We start from the raw sequence: 24,228 nt of genomic DNA, 5'->3' as shown, positions 1-24,228 counted from the left end.
TACGTTTGTTTTGTTTTATCAGATTTCAAAATAAGTCCCTTGGTAAATAATGAATAATAAAAGAAAATGTATAAAAATAGAAATATGAGGGTTTGTCCTCATCTAAATAGAAATATGAGGGTTTATCCTCATCTAAATAGAAATATGAGGGTTTATCCTCATCTAAATAGAAATATGAGGGTTTATCCTCATCTAAATAGAAATATGAGGTTTTATCCTCATCTATGAGGGTTATCCTCATGACGCCAGCAGAGTTACCGGAACAAGAATTCACCTCCAACTTACCTATAGCGGACGGTAAAACGCGTACGTACAGATACGGCCAATCGGAAACGTGGCTTATCTTAGTTGTAAAGCAAACGGAGTTGTATAGGCTACTAGACCACGACACGTTGTCTCAACCAAAAGGAAGCTAAATGGCAGAGTTTATTGGATTTCGAATTCGGAGATACCAAAAAGACCAAAAAATAATAATATTCAGGAATATGTATTTCCTGATGCGTTCTCTTTTTAACAAATATATATATGTGATGGTTGTTTAGGACAACCGGACAAGGGAAATAAATTTTATTATTAAATGCTAACAATAAAGGTTGTGAGGAAAGCCTATGGTTATCCGAATACGTGCTGCTCTGGCATGTTCGACCACCACTGTTTGGGGCATTTAAATACTGGTTTAATAGCTTTTAATCATTTTTTGTGCTGAGAAAGGTCCTGATGTTTTAACACCAGGTGACTTTCGAATACTTGCTACTTGGGCAGGTGCACTTGAAGTTGACCAGTTTTTGTTCATAAAAAAAAAATATGGCTGAGAGGCATGGTGATTCCAAATTGTTTCAATTACTGCATTGTTTTGGCTTTAAATCTGATGTCAGAGTTGCGCGAATTTTCAAGCAAGAATTTATCATGCTTTAGCATGGTTTAGGAAGTTTTTTCAAAGGTGTAGGTCCTGTATGAATTCTCAGTATGGTAGTTGTTTTCAAAACTCGCGGGTATCAACCAAAACTTTTTGATAAAAGTTTCTGCGCACGCGTATTGTCATCAAATGTTTTCTTTGACACTCGCGAAATTCCAGTGCAAATTGTTTCTCTAAAATTGTTTGATCGTGATTCCTCAGCCATAATTTGTGACATTGTTATATATATGTTTGAATTCTTCTGAGAACCCTTGAAATAATTCAAGTGTATTGTTTAATTGTTGGTTTCAGAAGCAATAATAAAAAATTTAGAATGTTCGCTTAAATATAGAATGTTTCTTTTGTTAAATCCTGCAAATTTCGGATGACCTCTGACCGTATTTCCAGCTGCAGGATGTAAACAAAGGTACAAACAGGTATGAATGAGAAAAGCCGTGTAAAAGGTCGATCACAAATGTCGAAATTAGAGACCTTATGGTAAGTTGGGATATGGTCAGAGTAATCATAATGTATGGGTACGTCAGTTGACATTTATGGTGGATCTGTGAGGTCTTTCTACTGTGTTGTTTTGAAGAAAATAGGATGCACGAAGGTTAATAAGCTTCTGGTACTAAAACGTACTGACAGTGGGAAATAAGCTCTGCGTGAGTTAACCTGTGTGTAGTAGAAGTAACCTCATAGATTACCGTGGTGTGCAGATGATGTACTTGTTTATAAAGATTTCATGTGAGTCTATTTGGTTCAGAAAGTCGCTTCATTATTTTTATTGTTTGTAGTATGTTAGATTATTTCCCCCTGGAAATAATCTTCCGCCCGGTTGGGAGGAGTGTAATAAAGCTACTGTTGGCCCTTTATGTTAAATGTATTTAAATTATCGTAGGCGTATTATATTTCTATATAATGTGTGGTATAAATGTGCAGTGGCGTGTTTCACTAAGCGTTGCGACTCGTCGTAAGTGGTATCAACCGTACGTAAACCCCGTGAACCGTACGTAAGTTACGAACTGTACGTAAACTTGTTTCACAAACAGTCTGCGACACGTAAACAGCACGTAAGTAAACGCGTAATGGTATAAACGAATCGTAACTTTATGAGCACCCCTAGGGGTGTTCGTAAGTACTGTTTAGCACTTTTATTTGCATTATGTTAATTAATTGGCGCCATTTCCATCCTGTCATGTATTAAACATGGCAGTCTACATTTTACTGCAAGATGCCCGGTTGCGTCGGGCTTTGGCCCGGAGAGGGTTTTAGAGACCGTTCAAATCCCTCGACACGTTAAGTGATAGGCAAATGTACCGCATATATCGGTTTACAAGAAGAGGGATAACTACATTGCTCGACACCTTTGGTCCGGGTTTGGAGCCCGACACCGGACGCAGTCATAGCATTGGTGCTGTGTTTCAGATATTCACAACGTTACACTATTTCGGCCAAGATGCCAATGTTACGGCCACCGGCCTAAGTGTTGGCGTTAGTGATGCGTCGGTAAGCAGGATACTTCACAGAGTTACTGACAGCGTTGTCCGGCGCAGGGACCGGTATATTAAATTTCCAACCAGTCCCGGACATATCAGGAGGGTACAGGAAGGGTTTCACAGTATCGCCCAATTTCCAGGGATTGTTAGTGCCGTTGATTGCACTCACGTGAATCTTTTGGGTAAGTCAAAATAATTATTAACATGAATAGGCCTATAGGCCTTAATAGTTTAACCATGTTCCCAGTAAACACGAAGCGTTTAACAGCCTAAACGTTTTGATATCGAGCTATAGGCCTATGGAAGTATTAAAAAAATCAAACTGTTAATAAAATTCAAAAACATTTTTTAGGGGTGTGAGACATGCGCGTACGCAGGAATTTCTTAAGGGGGTGTGATGATAAAAAACTAACAAAACAAAGAAATGACCGCGTAGCAGGGGGGTGTCTGAGGGAATTTAGAAATGAAGACCTAATTGAAGCGATTTGGTGGACAATTTTGGCACTATTAGTGTGTAAAATTTTAATTTTAAAAAGCCGACAATTTGTGAAATGACGGTCCATGGAGCCTTTCGTGAACACGTTTTCCCTACAGTTGTAGGCCTATTGTGTTAAACATATAAACACAAATTGGTAAATGTCGAAAGCAGAAGCCAAAATGGCTACTTCTTTCTCCACTACACAGGGGGTGTCTGAGGAGGATGTGCCCCCCCTGAGAATTAAGAAACTTTTGCAAAATGAAGACCTCATTGAAGCGAGTTGGTGGACCATTTTGGCACTATTAGGCCTACTATTAGCATGATTAGTGTGTAAAAATTTAGTTTGAAAAAGCCGAAAATTTGTGAAAATGACGGTTCATGAAGCATTTCGTGAACAAGTCTTACTTAAAGTTGTAGGCCTATTAATATAAATTGTGTTACAAATTGGTAAATGTCGAAAGCAGAAGCCAAAATGGCTACCGTACTTGTTTATCTACTATAGCCTACGCAGAATGTCCCCCCCCCCCTTCAGAATGAAGAAACTTTGCAAAACGAAGACCTAATTGAGGCGATTTGGTGGGACCATTTTGGCACCGTAGTGTGTAAAATTTTAGTTTGAAAAAGCCGAAAATTGGTGAAATAACGGTCCATGAAGCCTTTCGTGAACAAGAGTTTTCCCTCCTGCAGAAGTTGGAAAATTTTGCAAAATGAAGGTCCGATTGAAGCCATTTGGTGCATAATTTTTACACTATTTAAATCATTGCTTCAAACAGAAAAAAGGCCCGAACTCAATTTGCACAATTAAAACCTTTACGTACGTACGTTGCCGGGTAGGGGTGTGACGATATGGATAGGTGTTGGTGTTAACATGTAGGCCCTATCCATGTCAATTAACAATTAAATGGGGATGTGGGGTGTGTGGGAGGGTGTTAACATTAATCGACATATTTACGTACGTTGCCGGTCAGTCAATACCGGGTATAGGGGAGAGAAAAAATTGAGTGGGGGTAGTTAAGACATCTATAGGCCTATGATAATTTGATATTATGTACCCTATGCCATGCTCATCTCCTCCTCTCCTCTCCCCTCTCTCTCTTTCTCTCTCTTCTCTCTCTTTTCTTTCTTTCCCCCCATTTTTATTTTTGGACAAACCCAAGGGGGGTGTTTCACACGTAACACCCCCTGCGTACGCCAATGGTGTGAGAGGCCACAGACCAAAAACGAGGAAAATCACTAAAACAGCGTAAAATCAGGGTAAAAACGCCAAATATGGGCTGAAAATAAAAGAAAAACGCGTAAATGTTGGCAACAAAAAAAGAGGAAATCAGCTGAAAAGAGGAACTCTCACATCCCTGATTTTTGCTGCATATGCCTAACTTTCTGGTTAGGTGGCATGCCAGTCTTTTGCCATGTTAATGTATATAATAATTTTTATATTTATATTCTACTTTTCGTTTTATTTGCCTGCTAACGACCCATTCCACTGATACAAAAGTGTACGTTCCAATAAATAACAAAATAGGACATAATAGGCCTAGAAATGTTGATAAATTAGGCCTGTTAGGTTTCAAAATTTACAATTAGGTCTACATTTTTAAAATGGTGTGTTTTTCATTATAAAACATTTTGAAAATGATATTTATGACCTTTACATAACCCGACCAGTGGCTCCGGAACCGGGGAGACCCCCACGAATAATTTTGATTGGGGACCAAGTACCATAGGGCCCCCAAATAATCTGAGGTAAATTCATAATTTTAGGGTAAAATTAATAATTTTAGGATAAAATTCATAATTTTAGGATAAAATTCATAATTTTGGGTAGGCATACCTATACAAAATGCAAGGTAGGCCTCTTATATAATTCTTGTAAAATTTATGTATTTCAAACCCCTCCAGCGCATACTCTTAGCGTTTCGCGCCTCGGAGCAGCCCCCCCCCCAACTTATTCAAAATCTTCTGGAGCTTCTCATGCGAGTATTTGGGGCGCCAGCCCCGTGGTCAAAGCAGGGGCGGCCAAAACGAAGGGCGGCGGAAGAAGGGCGCAAAAAACAGGGACGGCAAAACGAATTAGCAAAGAAAAAAATGGCGGAAAAAATTGAAAAAATATAAAATTTTTGAAAAAATGGTACTATGGGTCTTTTTATCTTTTCAGTTTCCGTAAGTATTTTTTTCAGATACGAAAACGCAAGGGATTCAGTAAGTTACTGTAATCTGACTTCATTGTTAACTCTAAAGTACCAAACAGCTTATTTCAATAGAGGCTAGAATAAAAGATTGGTCACACTTGCGAGACTACCACTTCAGAATAACAATGACTTACAAAAACGGATACGGAAACAGAAACTGAAAAGATAAAACGACGGTATACATCAAAATTTGTTACTTTTAGGGCGCTAGTGCCTAAAATCCTTCTTCTTTTTTTTTTTTTTTGCTCTTCACTTTTTCAAACCACCGAAAATTTTTTTGGGTCAACCTTTTCGGACTGTTAGGGAAGGGGCGACACAATTGAATTTTCTTCAGCCCCCCGGGATAGGAGCGGCCACGGTACGCCACTGCTTCTTTCGAATGTTAAGTGCCATAGCCTACAATGCTGGCCATAAGTGTTGGGACGGTTTGATAGGGTAATGTAAATAAGCCCCCCACTCCCCCGATCAATGTTGAATCCGACTTTTTTGGTCACACGAGCCTTGTGGCACCCAATATTGATTGGTGGGGAATGGGGAGGGTTGGGGTGTTAGGAAAGTGTCTAGGCTTGACACCAAAGAAACCTGCACTTTATCACGTTAATAATAACGGAAATAAGGTCATACTATAGTGTACGTTTTCCATAAGTGTCCCAACACATTTTGGCCATGGTTGTAGACCATGTAGACGTTTGACGAAAAGCGGCAAAACATGGCATGTTAATAACATTCTTGTGTTTGCGTGGATTTTCTGTCTAAATTCAATCATCTGTAGGGGAGAGCGGGGAGTGTTCGCCCTAGGGGTAGGTTCGCCCACCCCTTGTTTCTCAGCACTACGGCTATCGGGGAATTTGGTGATGGCAAATTTAGGTGACATAGGTCATTATAAACTTCACATATGAGCTACGCGACATATAGGGACGTGTTCATTGAATTGCAGGCAAAACAAAAAAATTACACCAAAACGTAATTTTTTCTTGCATTAATAATGTTGTATTATCATTGATACATAAATACAGATGGTTTTAATGGAAATCTGTATTGGGAACATGTGGGATTTGTCAAAGATTTAATGCAGTTATAAACTCCTTATTCGATTTGTATTTTGCATACCCTGAAGAAAATACAAAAATGTGCACAAGGGCACGTTCGCCCTTTGAGGGTGGGGCATGTTCGCCCCATATCTTCCCCGGGCGGACTTACCCCAAACTGGGGGGCGGACCTGCCCCATCAGCGTATTATGCAAAATATTGATAATTATACCATTAAACAAGGTAAAACTACTGAAAAGCATGTTTTTTAAAGTTATGTGGTATCAGTCCATAATCTTTTTGAACTTGATGTTTATCAAAATTATAAGTCTATGCATTAATACTTTTACATCAACAGGATCAAAAATGGGAGAAAACGAATTCGCCTATGTCGACAGAAGGAGTAACCACTCCATAAACGTGCAGTTAATGTGCGATCACAAGTACAGAATAACAAATGTCGTCGCCAGATGGCCTGGATCAACCCATGACTCCCGTATTTTACGCAACAGCGCCATTGGACAGCAGTTTCAACGAGAGGAACGGGACGGCATGCTCATTGGAGATTCGGGATACCCTCTACGAAATTGGTTGATGACCCCATTTCTGGAACCAGCCACCCCTGGTCAAGAAGCATATAACAAGTAAGTGTGTTAATTATTTATGTGTGAAGTCTATCGTAAATTAACATTTTCCAATTACATTTACAGGTCAGTAGTGCCCCCAGCATGCCCTGCAGTGTTCTGTTATAATTGAAGCCCGGTTTTGTTGTGCAAAAGACTATGATACCCAGTAAAACTGAACTATCTGCAAGCATTAGATATTGATTAAATTATTTGAAAAGAAAGAAAAGCAATTGAATCATTTTCAGAAATAAACCTGTTATGATTTCCACATAGATGTTGGCAACCTTTTTAATCAGACTTTCTTTTCAGACCGCTTTCCGACGTACCAAATCTGTATTAACTTTAGCCAACACATCTAACAACCAAAAATCACATTTTAATCGAATAACATTTATCTTGTTAATATAATAAAGATAATAACAATGAAGCAAACATCAAAATAATGTCAAATAAGATGGATCAAAAAAGATGGTCAGAAAAGGTGGTCAGAAAAGGTAGTCAGAAAAGGTGGTCAGGTTATGGAAATTCCTATAACCATGGTACGTAAGATTACAGAGATGTCACGATGAGAACTTTTTGAATGACCACGATAAGCCAACATTTTAAATATATTCAAAACGTTATGGTCAAGCAATATGCCGAGTTACTATCTCGACCCAGAGTTACTAATTGGGGCCTGAGTTACTATCTCGGACCCCGAGTTACTAAGTCGGTGCCCAAGTTACTAAGTCGGGCCCCGAGTTACTATCACGGACCCAAGTTACTAAGTCGGGGGCCCGAGTTACTATCTCGGACCCCGAGTTACTATCTCGGACCACAAGTGATGACTATCTCTGACCCCGAGTTACTACCTCGGACACCGAGTTACTAAGTCGGGCCCCGAGTTACTATCTCGGACCCGAGTTACTAAGTCGGGGCCCAAGTTACTATCTCGGAGCCCGAGTTACTATCTCGGACCCGAGTTACTATCTCGGACCCGAGTTACTAAGTCGGGCCCCGAGTTACTAAATCGGGGCCGTGTTACTATCTCGGACCCCGAGTTACTAAGTCGGGACCCGAGTTACTAAGTCGGGACCCGAGTTACTATCTCGGACCCGAGTTACTATCTCGGACCCGAGTTACTATCTCGGACCCCGAAGTTACTATCTCGGACCCGAGTTACTATCTCGGACCCGAAGTTACTATCTCGGACCCCAAGTTACTAAGTCGGGCCCCGATTACTATCTCGGACCCCTAGTTACTATCTCGGACCCCGAGTTACTAAGTCGGGGACCCGAGTTACTATCTCGGACCCGAGTTACTATCTCGGACCCGAGTTACTAAGTCGGGCCCCGAATTACTATCTCGGACCCCGAGAGTTAATATCTCGATGCCCCGAGTTACTATCTCGGACCCCGAGTTACTATCTCGGACCCCGAGTTATTATCTCGGACCCCAAGTTACTATTAGAGGCTCCGTATTAAGCTGCTTTTTCAATTTATACTTCAATTTATTTTGCAGTGCACATCAAAGTACCAGGGTGAGAATTGAGCAGCTAAACGGCCAATTAAAGCACAAGTTCCCAATTCTGCAGAGAGGCGCATGGGTGGACCCACGATTTGCATGTGATATAATAGTCGCATGCTGTGTCTTGTTTAGGATTGCACAGAAGCTTAAAGAGCCACATTTGGACCACTGGCAGGACATCCAACCAGATGAGCAAGACCAAATACTAGATGAGACTCTGGATGGAAGTGTAGACGTGCCCAAATTGTCAATGATTTTTTCACATAGTAGGAATCGGATAACCTACATGTATACTACACCATGACTAATTGGGAATTTGAACATAAACACTGGTATTGTAAACTGATAATACTCCGTGATTATTTATGGATGGAACTTAAAGAAGATGCTATCAATTAAATAATTGATATATCAAACATACATTTTGTTTTGTCAACAATTAAAATCTGTTCAATAATAATAATAAGTTTGACATTTGTACACTGCCGATTGAAAAACTCAGTTCCTATTATCTACCCAGTAATGTTTGCTTATCTTAATTGGAACCCTAATTGGGTCAAGGCTATATCTGCATTATAAATAGGCCTCGATAATGATATTGATATCAAGGTCATATAAAAGTTAACAATTATTGATATTAGGATTGTCATGAATTGGTTACGATCACCCTTGTGCAGCAAACATTCTTATGGCAGTCTGAATATAGATTGTTGGATTGTTGCGAAACTAGGTGGATTTCCATTGATCCCTTGGTTACAAGTATGAATTAAATGTAGACCTGATTACCACACATTTTTCAATTTAGCTTTCAACATGAAAATTCTTGAGAATTCCCTAGTATGTCATTGGTGGTAACAATATTTCCCACTCGGTTAATTGTGCATGGGCCACACGCCAAAAATTACTAGCATTGCAAGTAAAATTAGGAAACATGCACTTCTTCCATGGCATTGTCTTTTTTTTAAAGACATTACTTGTTGCATCCTGATTTCATGTGTGGTGACAGATATCAGCTGATATAATGGTGTCATTTCACATTGAATTGAGGTCAAAATGGTAATTGGAAATACCCAAATACACGAAAAGTGTTTTTTGCATAGAATATATTGAGACAATATTTGTGTCTCCAAATGCAGATGAAGATTTGAAATAAATGATACATAATATCTGAGAAATGATAATACTGTATACTGTAATATCAACAATGTGAAATTTTATTGACAAATATTCAATTGATAAAATTCATTTGCTACTATTCTAAGCAATGGAAACCGGACGGAACGGCCTGTAACCGGTGGTTGACCGCCGGTCAAGTTTTGATTTCATCCCTAAGTACAATAGCTGCCATGTGATGCTTGTTGAAGCATATATTCAATTGATAAAATTCATTTATAACACAATGTACAATAATTATAAAGCTTAATTAAATGTCATATCGACTGCTCAGTGCCAGGAGTGGTAAGTACAATAGATGAGTACAATATACTGCGTCCAGTGTGTAAATTGCCAAATTTTCACAGGGCAGCTATTGCACTTACATACTTCTGGCACTGAGCACTCAATATCATACAAATATACAAAGGATGCTTGTTGAAACTGTAAATAAATATATTCTCCGTAATGGTGAATTGCAATTTGAATCATATTACATCATTTTAGGAGTGTTCAGAAATACTTAATTCATTTATAACAAAATGTACAATAATTATAAAGCTTTAAATTAAATGTCATATCGACTGCTCAGTGCCAGAAGTGGTAAGTACAATAGCTGCCATGTGTAGATGAGTACAATAAACTGTTTGTAAATTGCCAAATTTTCACATGGCAGCTATATTTAACTTGCCCACTACTGGCACTGAACAGTCGATATTATAGAAATTTACTCGTTAATATCCGAGTATTGTTGAAGCTGTAAAATAAATATACAAATATTCAATTGATAAAATTCATTTATAACACAATGTACAATAATTATCAAGCTTAATTATTTGTCATATCGACTGTTCAGTGCCAGGAGTGGGTAAGTACAATAGCTGGGCAAACCATGTGTAGATGAGTACAATATACTGTGTGTAAATTGCCAAATTTTCATAGGGCAGCTATTTAACTTACCCACTACTGGCACAAAGGATGCTTCTTGAAGCATATATTTAATTGATAAAATTCATTTATAACACAATGTACAATAATTATAAAGCTTAATTAAATGTCATATCGACTGCTCAGTGCCAGTGGTATCAATATAAATATATACAAAGGATGCTTGTTGAAACTGTAAATAAATATATTGACAAATTGATAAAATTCATTTGCTTGTTGAAACTGTAAATAAATATATTGACAAATTGATAAAATTCATTTGCTTGTTGAAACTGTAAATAAATATATTGTCCGTAATGGTGAATTGCAATTTGAATCCGATTACATCATTTTAGGAGTGTTCAGAAATACTTATAAATAAATGTACTTAAACAAATTGATAAAATTCATTTATAACACAATGTACAATAATTATAAAACTTTTAATTAAATGTCATATCGACTGCTCAGTGCTAGAAGTGTGTAAGTACAATAGCTGCCATGTGTAGATGAGTACAATAAACTGTTTGTAAATTGCCAAATTTTCACATGGCAGCTATATTTAACTTGCCCACTACTGGCACTGAACAGTCGATATTATAGAAATTTACTCGTTAATTATTCGAGTATTGTTAAAGCTGTAAAATAAATATAAAAATATTCAATTGATAAAATTCATTTGAAAACCAATGTCAGACAATTTGTCCCACGATTACTTATTTGTTCACCAATTTGCTCAAGATGTCTCGGATTTGAATCATAACCTCTACTTTTTTTCTCTCAACTTGTAAAATGGAACCTTGAAAACCAACCATAGGCTCCCGCATAGGCTCCCGCATAGGCTGCTTGTCTTCATTCCTTACTTCGAATTCCCTCTCCTGCGACATAGATTCCTGCATAGAGAGAAAAATGTAGAAATTTGAAAAACTAATAATACAATAATCTTTGAAAATGTAATTGATTTATAACAATGCTGTGGGATTGTTAAGTTAGCTCAATCGATAAGGCGTTCTACCATGGTGCGAGAGGTTGCGGGTTCGAACCCTGGCGCACACCGACACCGCCTGGCTAATAATTATTTGGTGGAGCAGAGACACTAAAATGAATACACGGGATCGATACACGTGAATTGCTATGCACGATTTTGATATCAGACGAAAATCTTGAATACTGGGTTAGAAATTGATGAATATCTCCCAGAAAATGAATTTTTCTCAAGAAACCAGATGTGGTCTCATACACTTGAAAATACGTGTTGAACAGATATGATAGTCGCTAGAATGCGCTTTGAAAATTGGCCGTGCGCTTTGAACTCAAAATCTGACAATTTTATATTGCGTTGGTCCTGTATGGACTTATTGGACTACAGCGTGTAGTACAGCTGCACTCACTGTAGGCAGTATAAAAGTCGGTGACCATTGACCTAAATGGGATACAAGCTTATTCACGCACAACCAAGATCGATTACCAGGCTATTGTGAGTAGCCTTAGTTATGTCCCTCGACTAATTATTAGTTTTAAAGAGCTTTAAAGGTTTGAACCAAATGGCTAATCGTGGCTGTGGATTCAACCTACCATGGCGATTCCTGCCATGAAGATATAGGGTCGGTGACACTGTGTGGCGGTGCCTAGTACGCTCTCGTGGAAAAATTGAGTTAGCTTGAAATTCCCCTGGACATAGAACTCACTGCTAATTTGTCTCCTGGTAACCTGTACTGAAACTCGGGAGCGCTGATCCTGGTTGCGAATGTTATTTGTGGAATGTCTAGGGTGTGCGCTCTTGGTATCAAATTACAGGACAGGGTAATGTGGGGATAAGGTCTAGCTTTATACAAGGCTTTGGGCTTTCTCCTTATTCTTTCAATACTTGATCATAGCCATTTTAAACTGTTCAGTAGGTCTATATTAAATCCTGGTGATAAATATCCCATTTCATCCATTTGCTTACAGGTTTCCTACTGTACACTGTAGGCTCATAATGAGTTGTCTATGTACTATAGCAGAATACACATTGCAAAGAATGGCCATGGGCATTACAATCGCATATGTCTTCGACCCACTTAAAACACACCATGAACTGTACAGCTGTACATATGTAACAAATTGTATGGTTTTCTTATATTAATGGTGCGCTCTGGCCAGCTATTTTTGAATGACATTGGTTCCGCGCAGAAAATCAGTTATCAGTGGAGAATGAGCTATAAAGTGGTCATTTTTTAAAATCAATTTACTCACCCAAAAATCCCTAACCCTAAACGTCGAAGGGTTCAGCTGTTAAAGACCTAAGCGTCAAAAGGTTTGGCTAAATTTGACTCCTAAATGGTGATGCTTTCTGAAAAAATACACCTTTTTCAAAAAAAAAACGTCAACGACGCTGTGTTGTGAAAACATGCCCTTTTCTACGCTTTTCTTGGACGCGGATGCGTAGCAGATCAAGTGATGAGTGACCCCCTGGGGGCATTCCATCTCATTGTTTCACTTAATGTAATGGTATCTATTTTATATCATGCGATAGATACACAGTTGGGTCTCAAAACAATATACTTCTATTTTCTATTCACAACTTTGATATTTACCTGTGATGAATCACTGACAACATTAACAACCGCAGACTGCAATTGAAGTAAAGAAAAGAAAAGTTAATGTGATATTTTCCCATTAACATTTATAACAAAATTCAATAAAATTAGTGCAGTAACTTTACTTCCTTAATAGTGCATGAGCAACAATTTTTTGAACTTCATGTATTATGCATAGAATATGTTTGTGACTTCAGAAATAAAAGTAATGTTAAACCAAAAAATCTTGCAGATTATTTCAGAGCATGTACACTGTAAAATGCACAGTGCTTGCTACTTTATTTTGATAGTTGTTTTACCTGTGCAAATGTTTCAGCGGATTGTGGCAAAACCATCCCTAACTTCTCTGGCTTGTGCCTGAAGCACATCCATGAGGTAAGGTTTCGATTCTGGGACTGGACCTCCACCTTTGAAATGAAATAAAATAGTAGGCATACTGGTAAATATACAGTTTGACCCAAACAAAATTGCTAAAAAGGTTTTTTTTAACAGTTTCTAGTGGTATTTGACATCAGAAACAACATTTGTGTGCCCCCTCAAAGGGATTGAAGTGATTTTATACACACCCTGTGGCTGTTATTTTGGTGTCTGTCCCTAGTTTTTATGGCCAGGAAACACATTGAGACCATCGTGGATTTCAGTTTTCAACTCAACTCAAGGGAAAAAAGTGTATGTCATCAAATTTTCAGGAACTTTTCCATAGACTTTCATGGTGCTGTGTCCTCACATCCTTCCCCTTGCCAGTTTGTTAGCTTATTAAGAACTATGCTTTAAAACAAGCTCAATGTGAAGAGTGTAATTATTCATCTTCATTTTTTATATAATTTTCAACAACTCTTCCTATACCTTTGTACAGGAGTCAAGCATTGTTAATCCGTGATGAATCCACAGTCCAGTATACTTAGCGTATACTGCTGAACACAAGGTCACGCATACTTGTTACACATGAGTGCTGGAACGTATGCGTGAACATAAACTCTCTTATGTTGGCGGTAGCAGGTAAATGTTAATCGGTGATGAACAACGGTGAAAAATGTTTGAATCCCTAAATCATTTAATTTTTTTCAAAAAAAACCATGGCCATATGGAAATATTAACTCAAATTTCACAAATGTAAACAATGATTGATCATTAATACATAGTCATACATACCTGTCAGTCTTATCTCGGTATTGAGATTATTGGCCTGCGTGTTGAGGTCACGCCATTTATGCCTCACGTTCAACCAGTCCTCGCTTCCCCACCCGCCACACGTATGGCTTTTGCCGCTCTAGGAGTAAGACAAACAATGCAAAATTCTCATAAGTTATGAATAAATTATTACGCATTTCAATTCTGAATTCATACAAAATATACATCCAGCACATTTTTTATTGCAAGTAAAATCCTACATCAGTGGCGTAACTATGGTTGGGAGCGCCCGGGGCAAGAAAAAAAATTGGCGCCCCTACCCCAACCGAGAATACCATAACCCCCCCCCACCCATTCTTGTAATTTGGACAAATAAGGCCTACCGCTAGTTAATTTTGGTTACTATAGTAATTGAATACTGTCTTAACGCGGCTGTGTACTCTAGACATGGTTTCTTTCGCAAAATTGAGTTTTTTTGATAAGTTTGTACTTTGTTATGTTTTTTATAAATACAAGGAATGAAAATCCAGATTTGTAAACTCCAACTGCAATATTTTAAGGATTTTATTTCACTATTCCACTCGTATTTGAAATTGAAAAGGAAAGAAAATCTTTGTTGTACCAGCTGGGTACATCGCACAAGCGCATCACCAGCGCCTCGCGTTCTAATGTCGCGCAATTTGTTAACGCACAAATACGCTACGCACACGCAACGCTTATCTACATGCGCGGGCGCATCTTATGGAAGCACTGCGGAAGCACTGATTTCACAAAAACCTAGCGGTCAAATGGCTCCGTTTTAGCTGATAAAATGTGGGTTTTTTCAAGTTCTTTCCCCGATTTAAATATCAAGTTATGAATGGATTTCGCTCAAACTTCTCAAGGGGCTGTGGATTTACCCGATGTTCACGTTATATAAGGTAGAAAAAACGAAAACTGCCGCATTCTCCTGTAAGATTCGATGAAAGTGCATAATGTGACCACTTTAAACTTCAACGGCCATTATTTCAATGTTCATTTTCTCGGTAAAATGACGATTTAGGTACACGATAACTCAATAAATACAGCATCTATAGGTAAGCAAATATGATCATCGTAAAAAGCATGATCGACTCAAGAAACGGTTTTCTCATTTTTTTATATTTTGGTCTATTTATGATTTTAGGCATCATTTTGTGCAAATAGGCGTTTGTGAATTTTAAAAGTTCAATTTGATGCCTTATATGGTCAATATCTCAAAAAATAAGGCCAATATCAAAAAATAAAAAAAACGTTTTTGGAATGGAGCCTCAAGATTGAGCTAAAACAAAATAAAATATTTTGGAAAGAGTGTTTTTTGTTATGATGTACCTAACAAATATTGCCAAAAACTCACTTTTTGTGATTTTCTTCATAATTGTTGTTTTTACCCCAAATCTGTATTTATATTAAGATTTATTGATGTCTTGCCTTCATAAAAATGTATACTTTTATATATTAATGAGCGAAATAATTACAAAGTTATTGCACTTTTACTACATGCATATCTGAGAGTACACAGCCACCTTAAAATGTTCTTTTAATTGATTATGCAAATCGCACTAAAATTTTGACTTTCAGCGCTTGGAGGGCGAGAATCGATGCTGAATTGGTCAATTTTGCCCCCCTCCACTGTCCTACATGTGTCTTTTCATTTTATCACTTAAAAAAATACAAACCTTTCCCAATATTCCCGTTTTACAGTTTCCACACGACCATTGCCTTTCTTAGACCCAAACAGGAGGGCCTTATGTTCTTGCACAAATGATGCTAAAGTTGTGATTTCAATCTCTTTCCAGTTGGGTGCTCGCTTTCTGATCTTCTGTGAATAATAACAAGAAAATGCAAGAATGAATTAAGATAAAAGAAATTAATGTTACAAAATAACATGATTTTCATCAATACCTCTCTTCTTCTTTTCTTGCAAATTTATGAACTGTATTTATGTTCATCACCTTAGTGACTCCAATTATCTAATCACTACACTACAAGATTCCTCTCCTACAATGGTACTTGCGGCTACTACTCGGAGTATCTTCAAAGGGTATCTCCTTCAAAGTACCTACGCCAAGAGTTATTTGCGAGTTGTAGCTGGCCTCCTGGGCCACAAGGGCCTGGTCGCCGATGTAGGTACTCGAGAGTAGCAGCACTACTCTCATGAGAATCCTGTAGTGTATAGCTAAAATGGATTGGCCAAACAAAGGTAAATAATAATAATAATAATAATAATATTTTATTTTTATATAGCGCAATACATCAAGCGATCACAAAGCGCTTTACAGCAATAAAACAAAGATATAAATGTACAAGATTAGTAGGATTAAAAGACATAAAAACAATATTTTAGAAGGCAAAACAGTCATAAATAGTCATCACAATCCCAGTATTTATTACGCTACGGTCGTTAATATCATTCATTACATGTCTCTCGTGCGTTTACGCGTGCCATGGCGTAGTGCTGCGTTACCATGGTATCGCTGCGCTATGCGAGCGGCTTGGCATTAGATACGCCCGTGCGATGCGCAGGGCTAGCTTAGTAACTGACTCCTTTTTTTGTTTACCTAGTATAGCAACGGACCACATTTCCACTGATTTTGAGGCCAATTCTTGACCGTTTTCAACCAAATTGTCGCATTACCGTCTCCGTATATTCCTCGATCTCCGTATGAATTTGGTGACATTTGGATCGAAACTGACAGAGCCTTTATGTGCATACATAGATAGATACATAGATACATACATACATAGATACAACATTCCCTATTTATAGTAAGATTGTGCTAGTTTTTAAACTTTGTAACTGTCCTTTTTAATTTACCTTATTCTCTGAGTCTTTATCACTTGCTTTAGTTGCTTCTCCTGAGGGCTTATTCGGTTTTTTTGCCTTCCGTTTCCGTCCATGTTGGGTCACCTAAACAAAATGAAAACAAGATTACAATGATGTAGTACACTATATCACCTCTGCGGGGGGGGAGGAGTTGAAGAAACTGAAGAAAACAACAGCATTGATGAAGTTGAAGCCCCATTAAAATGTAGCTAATTTATATGTTTTGGGCCACAATGATCTTAACATGACATTTGCGCCAGACATTTTCATGTGGCACTCCCAATAGTCATAATAACCAAATTTCGTCAAAATTGACAAACATACATGGCTCATTATATGATCGGTAGAATAAAGAAAGAATCAGAACCTAAGAGAAAGAGACCCTTAGCCAAATGCCATGTTAAAAAGTTTTGTTCATTTCAAAATGAATGGTAGGAAGTATCCGCTACCATGACAGACAGGCCTATCGTATAGTATACATAATTATATTAACTGTCTATGAGTGTGATGGTCGAAATATAATCACGAGGTGAAAGATGGATTGTTCCAATACACAAGCCGGAACGGCAAGTGGAATGGAACAATACATCTTTAACCTCGTGGTTATATTTCGACCATTACACAAATTTACACAAATTTAAGACAGTTAATATTTGTTTTATATCACTCATTTTGATGTGTTTAATGCACTCCCCCTTTTGGGGCTGGTGCATTTGATGCATCAACATCTCAGCATGCGTGCATTATTTTGTGCAATTTCACTCCCAACAAGTGAAACGCATGTATTAACCTATACTTCATACACCACTTGCTAGTGAGAACCAATTAGAGCAAGCATTAGTAAATTACTAGCCATGAATAAATATTGTATAACTGCACGGGCGCAGTACACACATTGCTTTCGGACGTGTTCATTTTTCTTGTGGGTGGATGCATTTATAATTGTTTGCATTTTCACACATTTTTAGTGACAATTTTGTTATAAAAATTGCAAATATCACAGGATTTTTTAGTTTTGTATTAAATAGGTTGATAAATGTGTATCTCTTGTTGCTCAAGAAATTGTACAATTTCACTCCCTACAAGTGATACGCGTTTATTAATCTATAATTGAAAAATGCCATTTATATATAAAACTAACCTTTTGCAACTTAGACACTCCATCTTTTTCATTTTCTTGATCAACATGTACTGATGTTGCTGTTACTTGAGAGATGGGCTGCAGCGGCTGTTGAACTGATGTTGCTGTTACTTGTGACATGACTGACATGGGCTGCTGAACCTCCAATAGAGGCACCGGTTGTTGTGTTCCATTCTTGTACTTTTGGGAATAAAGGAGGAAAAGACCAAATAATTTTAACTAGACAACTAGATCATTATCTTGTGTATGAAATAGGAGAAATTGTACAAAAAATGCACTTGTACTGAAATAGGTACAAAATTGGGCAGGGGTAAATTGTAATCCCAAAATATGGCATGTGCAAAGGGGGTTGCAAAGATTTGTGGCAGGAAAAGTGGGTGGGGACTGGGGGTGAGGCTGTGGATCAAAAATGCCCTTTAGGAAAATATGACTAAATGCTTTAATAATTTTAATAATATTGTTTGTCAATAAATCCTGATTGTTGATTTTTCAACAAATTGGAATTATATTGTATATACCTATTTTGCTGAATCAATCACTATCTCGTCATGCATTTATTTACATCAACAGTGTCAACAACTATAGAGTATAGAATGAGATCACTGTTAATCTCAGTACAAAATAACTTAATTATTTTAAATTACTTACAAAGATATTCATTGAGGCCGGCCATGTCCACTCTGATGGTTGCTGAGCACTAGAAAAGCACTCCTGTATAATGTATAAATAATAATTTAAAACAGTTATTAAAGTACCGGGTACATTACTTTAAATGTGCTTTTTTTCAGTATGCTTTAAATGTACTTTTCTGGTCATTGTGCTTTATTTGTACTTTGTCGCACATTGGATAGAATATGCCATAGTCGCATTTTGAGGGCGTACGGTGACTGAATAGATCAGGAAAATCTATCAATTGTGCACACAATCGGAGTTTTAAATGCTAAGTTAATTCTGAGTATGCACAATGGCAAATGGACTACGGAGAAGTCTACATATTGGAATGTTGTTTAGAAAACATACTTTCTAAAGCCGGGACTTAAAGTAACCTACAGTGCTTTAAGGTCATGTTTTTTATGTTGGGACCCCAAATATGGTGGTTTTGTGACATGCAAGAAAAAATTTCGCACTTAAGATGTTGATATTTTTCTAGTCCTACATCACAGGGACCTGGTTTTGGTCTTATTTTTTAAGCAATTTAGCAGGCTAAAAGAATCAGAGGAAAAAACTAAAACAATTCACTTTGACTAATTAGTAAAGCTCGTTAAGTGGAATTAGGCAGGGGTGGTTGTGGTGGCGGAGCAGGTGGTGGCGGAGCAGGAGAGACGAGCAGGATGATGTTTGGATGTTTGATTTTACAATGAACATTATAGTCCTACATCACAGAGACCTGGTTTTGGTCTTATTTTTTAAGCAATTTAGCAGGCTAAAAGAATCAGAGGAAAAAACTAAAACAATTCACTTTGACTAATTAGTAAAGCTCGTTAAGTGGAATTAGGCACGGGTGGCGGAGCAGGAGGTGGGGAAGCAGGAGAGATGAGCAGGATGATGTTTGGATGTTTGATTTTACAATGAACAGTATATTAGGATTAGCCTAAAGTGGCACACTAAAACATCAAATTGTTCAATGAGTACCTGTAAATAATATTTTGGAAGTATTTATATATCAAATCAAATTAATTAATGGAATCATTAAATAAATTAATTAAACCACCGCTGCACCGCAGCATACAGATACTATGGAAGTGTAAAAATGGCGTTTATGTTTATTTTAGGTATTAACTTTATCTTTAAGTAGCCAATGTTCAATTTACAACCTTGTTAGTGTTACACATTTCAGCTTTTTTTTTAATAAGTGGCTCACACAATTTTTATTTAAGTTTGAAATTCTGCATTCTAACTATACGGTAACAATACAACATGTGTTGTTTGGGCCACCCTGTAAGTGAGATTTCTTGTTTAATATGAAAAGTATACAGTTGCTGTGAATCTGAATATGCATAAAGCTTCATCCCAATGATTTTCTGCCCATCTTTACTTAGTAATATTCAAAATCAAAGAACTGTTAATTTGACCATGATTTTTCATGTAAATTATCGACACATTTTTGACCACCCTGTATCTACGCAATCAAAATACTTGACTGGTAAAAGTTCCATATGACTGGGTGGGCAATTGAGTTAGATGTATTAAACATGTGTCAAAACTTTACATTATCAATGTATGTTTAGGGGTGACCCCCATAACTGAATTAATATTTTTGTCCTAATTTTTTTTGTTACACCCTGTATATTATATGAGTCACCCTGTATAATGACTCCCATTGTATAATTTTTGAAATCGCTTGAGTATATGCTCTCAGAATATATATACTTTTATAGGGTTCTCATGTAAACCTATTGAGTTATAGCACCAAACCTGTAAAAGCATGTGATTTGCTTGAAAAATGCACATGTCACGCAATTGGTACCCAGTATAAAAAACATGACCTTAAATATACTTGTTTTGGTCCAGGGTGTAACCCATCAAGGTATTGAGATGGATTATGTACCGTACCATACTAGCATTGTTTTGGTATTGATGTCTAGTTTACTATGCGACTTGTTTACTCCAAGCTAGGCTAATTGATTTGTTGCAAGTGTGCTGCAATCTATGTCATGGGTTCTAGGCTTCCCCTGCTTTACCTATACGTAACTTGTCATGTATTTATGCTCTAAATGTTCTGAATGTCATAGTACATGTAGTACTAGTTGGCCTACTTATGTTAATGTTAACATTTTTTGCAGGAAATTTGATGAGGAATTCAGATTTGAGATTGGATTTTGTGTAGGACATGGAGTAAAAAAGTTTTGACTGATATGTCAAAAAAATCATAAAAAATATGTACGACTTTTGAACACCCTGTATCTCAGTTCTAAAGGCAACATAACTCATCATTATAAGTTTGCTTTTTTTTTTTTTTTTTACAATGTTATTAGCACATCTAATAGCCTAGTAAAGAGGTTTTAGCAGAACAGGTTTTTATGGTACCGGTAGTAAATAAGAGAGAAACAAAATTATACCTTTCAACCAAAATATAATTTTTCAACCCAATTTGATATTGTAGCACCCTGTATACCAACTTGCAGGTTGCAAATTTGTTTTCCTTCAGCTTTATGATGACATAACATATTTAGCTTTCTGGAGAGAATCCCATCGCATTACCGGGTACCGTGCACTGTAAATTAATGTTTTCAATGTCTGTTTTTTTTTGCGGACACGGACATGACTGATGAACATAAATTTTAAGCTTATTTACACTATTAGGAGGGCTTTTAAAATACCCGGTATACCGTACCGTATATAATATTTCGTACAAGCATGCAACTTCAAGTTGCGCCACCGAGCAAGCGCAGGCAGTAAAAATTGGCAAGCATCACCTCATGATGTCAACATCGCATTGCTGGAGCTTAAATTTCAAGTCCAATCATGATGATTTATTGATTACCGTACAATTTTATCATGCAAAAGCCAAAATTCAATGTCATGGTTTAGGTCAGGGGTAGTCAGGGGAAGCGCAAGAACTAAACACTCCAGTGTCCGCAGGGACCCCTGAACTTGCAGAAAATTAAAAAGTAGGGGGTCCGGAGTAGAATTTGGTGAGTCCGAGTTGCACAAATGCAGCATAAATAGTATGTCTGCAATAGCGCTAGATTGAAAAACTGGGGGGTCTGCAGGGACCCCTGAACTTGCAGAAAATTAAAAAACAGGGGCCCCGAACTCTATTTTGGTGGGTCCGGGACCCCAAAAAGCAACTTAGCGCTACCCTTGGGCAAGTTGGGGTAGTGTTAACCCCCATCGGAGGTGAATGACCCCTAAATTAAAAAGATATTAATTTTTCACCCTCCATATATTAGGAATGTGCAAGCTCGGGGGTGAACACTGACCCTCTACTTTTGGACCTTACTCTAGTCTTACCCCTGACTACACTGCAAAATATTTTTTTCTCCCCGTGATTTAATTTTCACCTAGCTCATGTATTTAGATTTTCTGCAAGCTCTGAGTGAAAAACATGTGAAAACATGCAACCCCCAACTTTTGGGCCTTAAAGCTACCCAGGTTAATCGAAAAAATCTATCTTTTATGCACGACGACATGGACCCCCATGGTAGTTACTGTACACAAGCTATCGGCGTCGTCGGTTGTTCATACAAAGGTTAGAAATTTTCGAACAAAGCTATATACCCATGGTTCTATTTAACATAAGGAATCGGCACGACTTCTTTTATTAATGTTTGAAGGAGCTTATTGGCCCTATAAAAATAACATGAACCAAGACAAGTGCATGATATGCGGTGCGTCAAACGATGAGTTTACAAAACTTTTTTTTTAGTTTGGCTGGAACAATTTCACCGGGGTAGGGGGGCCGGGAAGTCGTCGGGAGGGAGACGGGAACTAATCAACTTGTCATTAAATTTTGTACTGGCCTGCAGGGAACAGTCAGAGTGGGGCTATTTTTTTTTTTAATCGTGAAACACTACTACCATGAGTTTGACTACATTACCATGGCATGCCATGACATTGACAAGTAGCATGAATAGTACATGCATGACATGTAGTAATGCATGTACATCATGTGTATTGTACATCATCATGATCATGTGTACCGGATGACATTTTGTCCGATCATTACTCAGTAATTGCAGTGATGCATATGCGCGTCAACTGTAAACGGTACCCGGATCCGTACATTCAACGGATCAGTCAGTACATCCATCATCATGATCATGTCCATGGGCATGGACATGATGATGATGATGGAACTTGGAAGTACATTTCCCATACATGTTATGCATGACATGTTCATCGTGTTAGTCTTGACTCTTGCTGTGAAACAACTAGAAAGTAAAATAGATACCGGCTTACCATTACCGGCTTGTCTACGAGCACCGGATCGGTACTCCTGTAGACATGGTAGATGTAGATGTAGCTGTAGATTGCATCGGTATGATCACTGAAAACACCAATCTTTAACACACACGGCTTTCAATCAATTAACACCGACACAGACTGCAGACGACACACAGAGAGCGCCCGTCACCCCATCCTCGTTCGCCGTTTCTCTAATGATACTTTTTAAAACCAATCGGAATTTGCGTAGAGTCGCAGCCACGTAGAGTTAAGTGAAACAGTTTTACGTACAGTACGTGGCTACGAACAGTCGTAAAAGACCGTTCGTAAGTAACGCCAAATACTGCACGTAGGAACCCTACTTACGTACATCTTAGTGAAACACGCCACTGGTTAACTAAATAATTCTTTAATATAAATGTAGACCTTAAAATTCAACATGATCAGATAATTAATACAAGTAGGCCTTAAATTTCAGCATAATCAACTACAATGATGTCCGCGCTGCCCTGGCACGATCATACGCCCTCTATATTATTGTGGGCGGAGTCAACCTGGCTAGAAGTTGCCGCGCTAAACCAATCAGCTAATTCTGAGGAGTTGCGCATGAGCAATGAGACAGACTTTTGGCGTCGCTTTTTAAAACAAGTAGCGTCATTCCGACAGCAGACTTGATTCGTGAGAGACATAGTTTTATTTAGCTCAATTATTTAGATTTACAGTTGATTTCTATTTCAACAGACAGAAGATCTGCAGGTGAGATGTAAAAGGGTTAGAAAAGCCACTGCCATGCCGGCAGTGGCCCATGCCAAATCCGGTATTTGGTACTAAATTTTAGGCCTAATTAATGACTAAATCAAATCTGGACATGTAACTTGGTATGTTTTGTAAGCCGGCTCGCTGATGATATGGAGGCTGATAGGCCTCCTGCAGGTTCCTGATGGAGATGTGGTTACTACAATGGCTGTGCAAAAGGTTGAGTCTTTGCTGTATAATATCTGGTATCTTCAGCCGTGCGACCCATTTATGAGAGCTTCTTTGCTCCAAGGTGTCAATGCACATTTAAGATGACTGATACTGCCGGATGAAGCAAAGGTTAACCAGGGTTTTTAATATTTGGTTTAAGCTTAGCATAGACTGTTTGGCCTATGCAGTGTGCGTGCATCGGTTAAGCTTTAACCTCAGCCATTGTAGTGAACCATATCTCTGTCATAGAACCGAGCCATGTACTTTTAAGCTAAATAACATCCCCTCATTATTATAAATCAAAATCTTCCTGTGTCAACATTTGAACATCTAAAATAATAAACAACCCGCATGAACGCAAATGGAGTCTTTTGCCAAA

The 24,228-nt window shown here is 37.9% G+C and overlaps 1 protein-coding gene and 1 long non-coding RNA gene across 2 annotated transcripts; one reads left to right on the top strand and one right to left on the bottom strand.

Moving 5' to 3' along the window:
- The first annotated feature begins 1,837 nt into the window (after nucleotides 1-1,837).
- Nucleotides 1,838-9,707, top strand: LOC140137757 (uncharacterized). Its single transcript, XR_011856894.1, has 3 exons — nucleotides 1,838-1,968; nucleotides 6,448-6,733; nucleotides 8,216-9,707. It is a non-coding gene; the product is annotated as an uncharacterized lncRNA (long non-coding RNA).
- A 774-nt stretch (nucleotides 9,708-10,481) lies between these two features.
- LOC140138426 (uncharacterized) lies at nucleotides 10,482-22,983 on the bottom strand. Its single transcript, XM_072160319.1, has 9 exons — nucleotides 22,899-22,983; nucleotides 18,645-18,707; nucleotides 17,997-18,176; nucleotides 16,847-16,939; nucleotides 15,708-15,850; nucleotides 14,032-14,149; nucleotides 13,179-13,286; nucleotides 12,877-12,912; nucleotides 10,482-11,193 (listed from the first exon to the last, which is right to left on the bottom strand). Exons 1-6 carry the CDS (start codon nucleotides 22,899-22,901, stop codon nucleotides 14,101-14,103), a joined length of 531 nt encoding a protein of 176 aa, XP_072016420.1. The 5' UTR covers nucleotides 22,902-22,983; the 3' UTR covers nucleotides 10,482-11,193; nucleotides 12,877-12,912; nucleotides 13,179-13,286; nucleotides 14,032-14,100.
- Nucleotides 22,984-24,228: the final 1,245 nt, after the last annotated feature.

The sequence above is a fragment of the Amphiura filiformis genome, chromosome 17 (genome assembly GCF_039555335.1).
Source record: "Amphiura filiformis chromosome 17, Afil_fr2py, whole genome shotgun sequence".
Classification (NCBI taxonomy): domain Eukaryota; kingdom Metazoa; phylum Echinodermata; class Ophiuroidea; order Amphilepidida; family Amphiuridae; genus Amphiura; species Amphiura filiformis.
The sequence above is the reverse complement of the archived record's forward strand: the minus strand, read 5'-3'. Positions and strand labels throughout refer to the sequence as shown.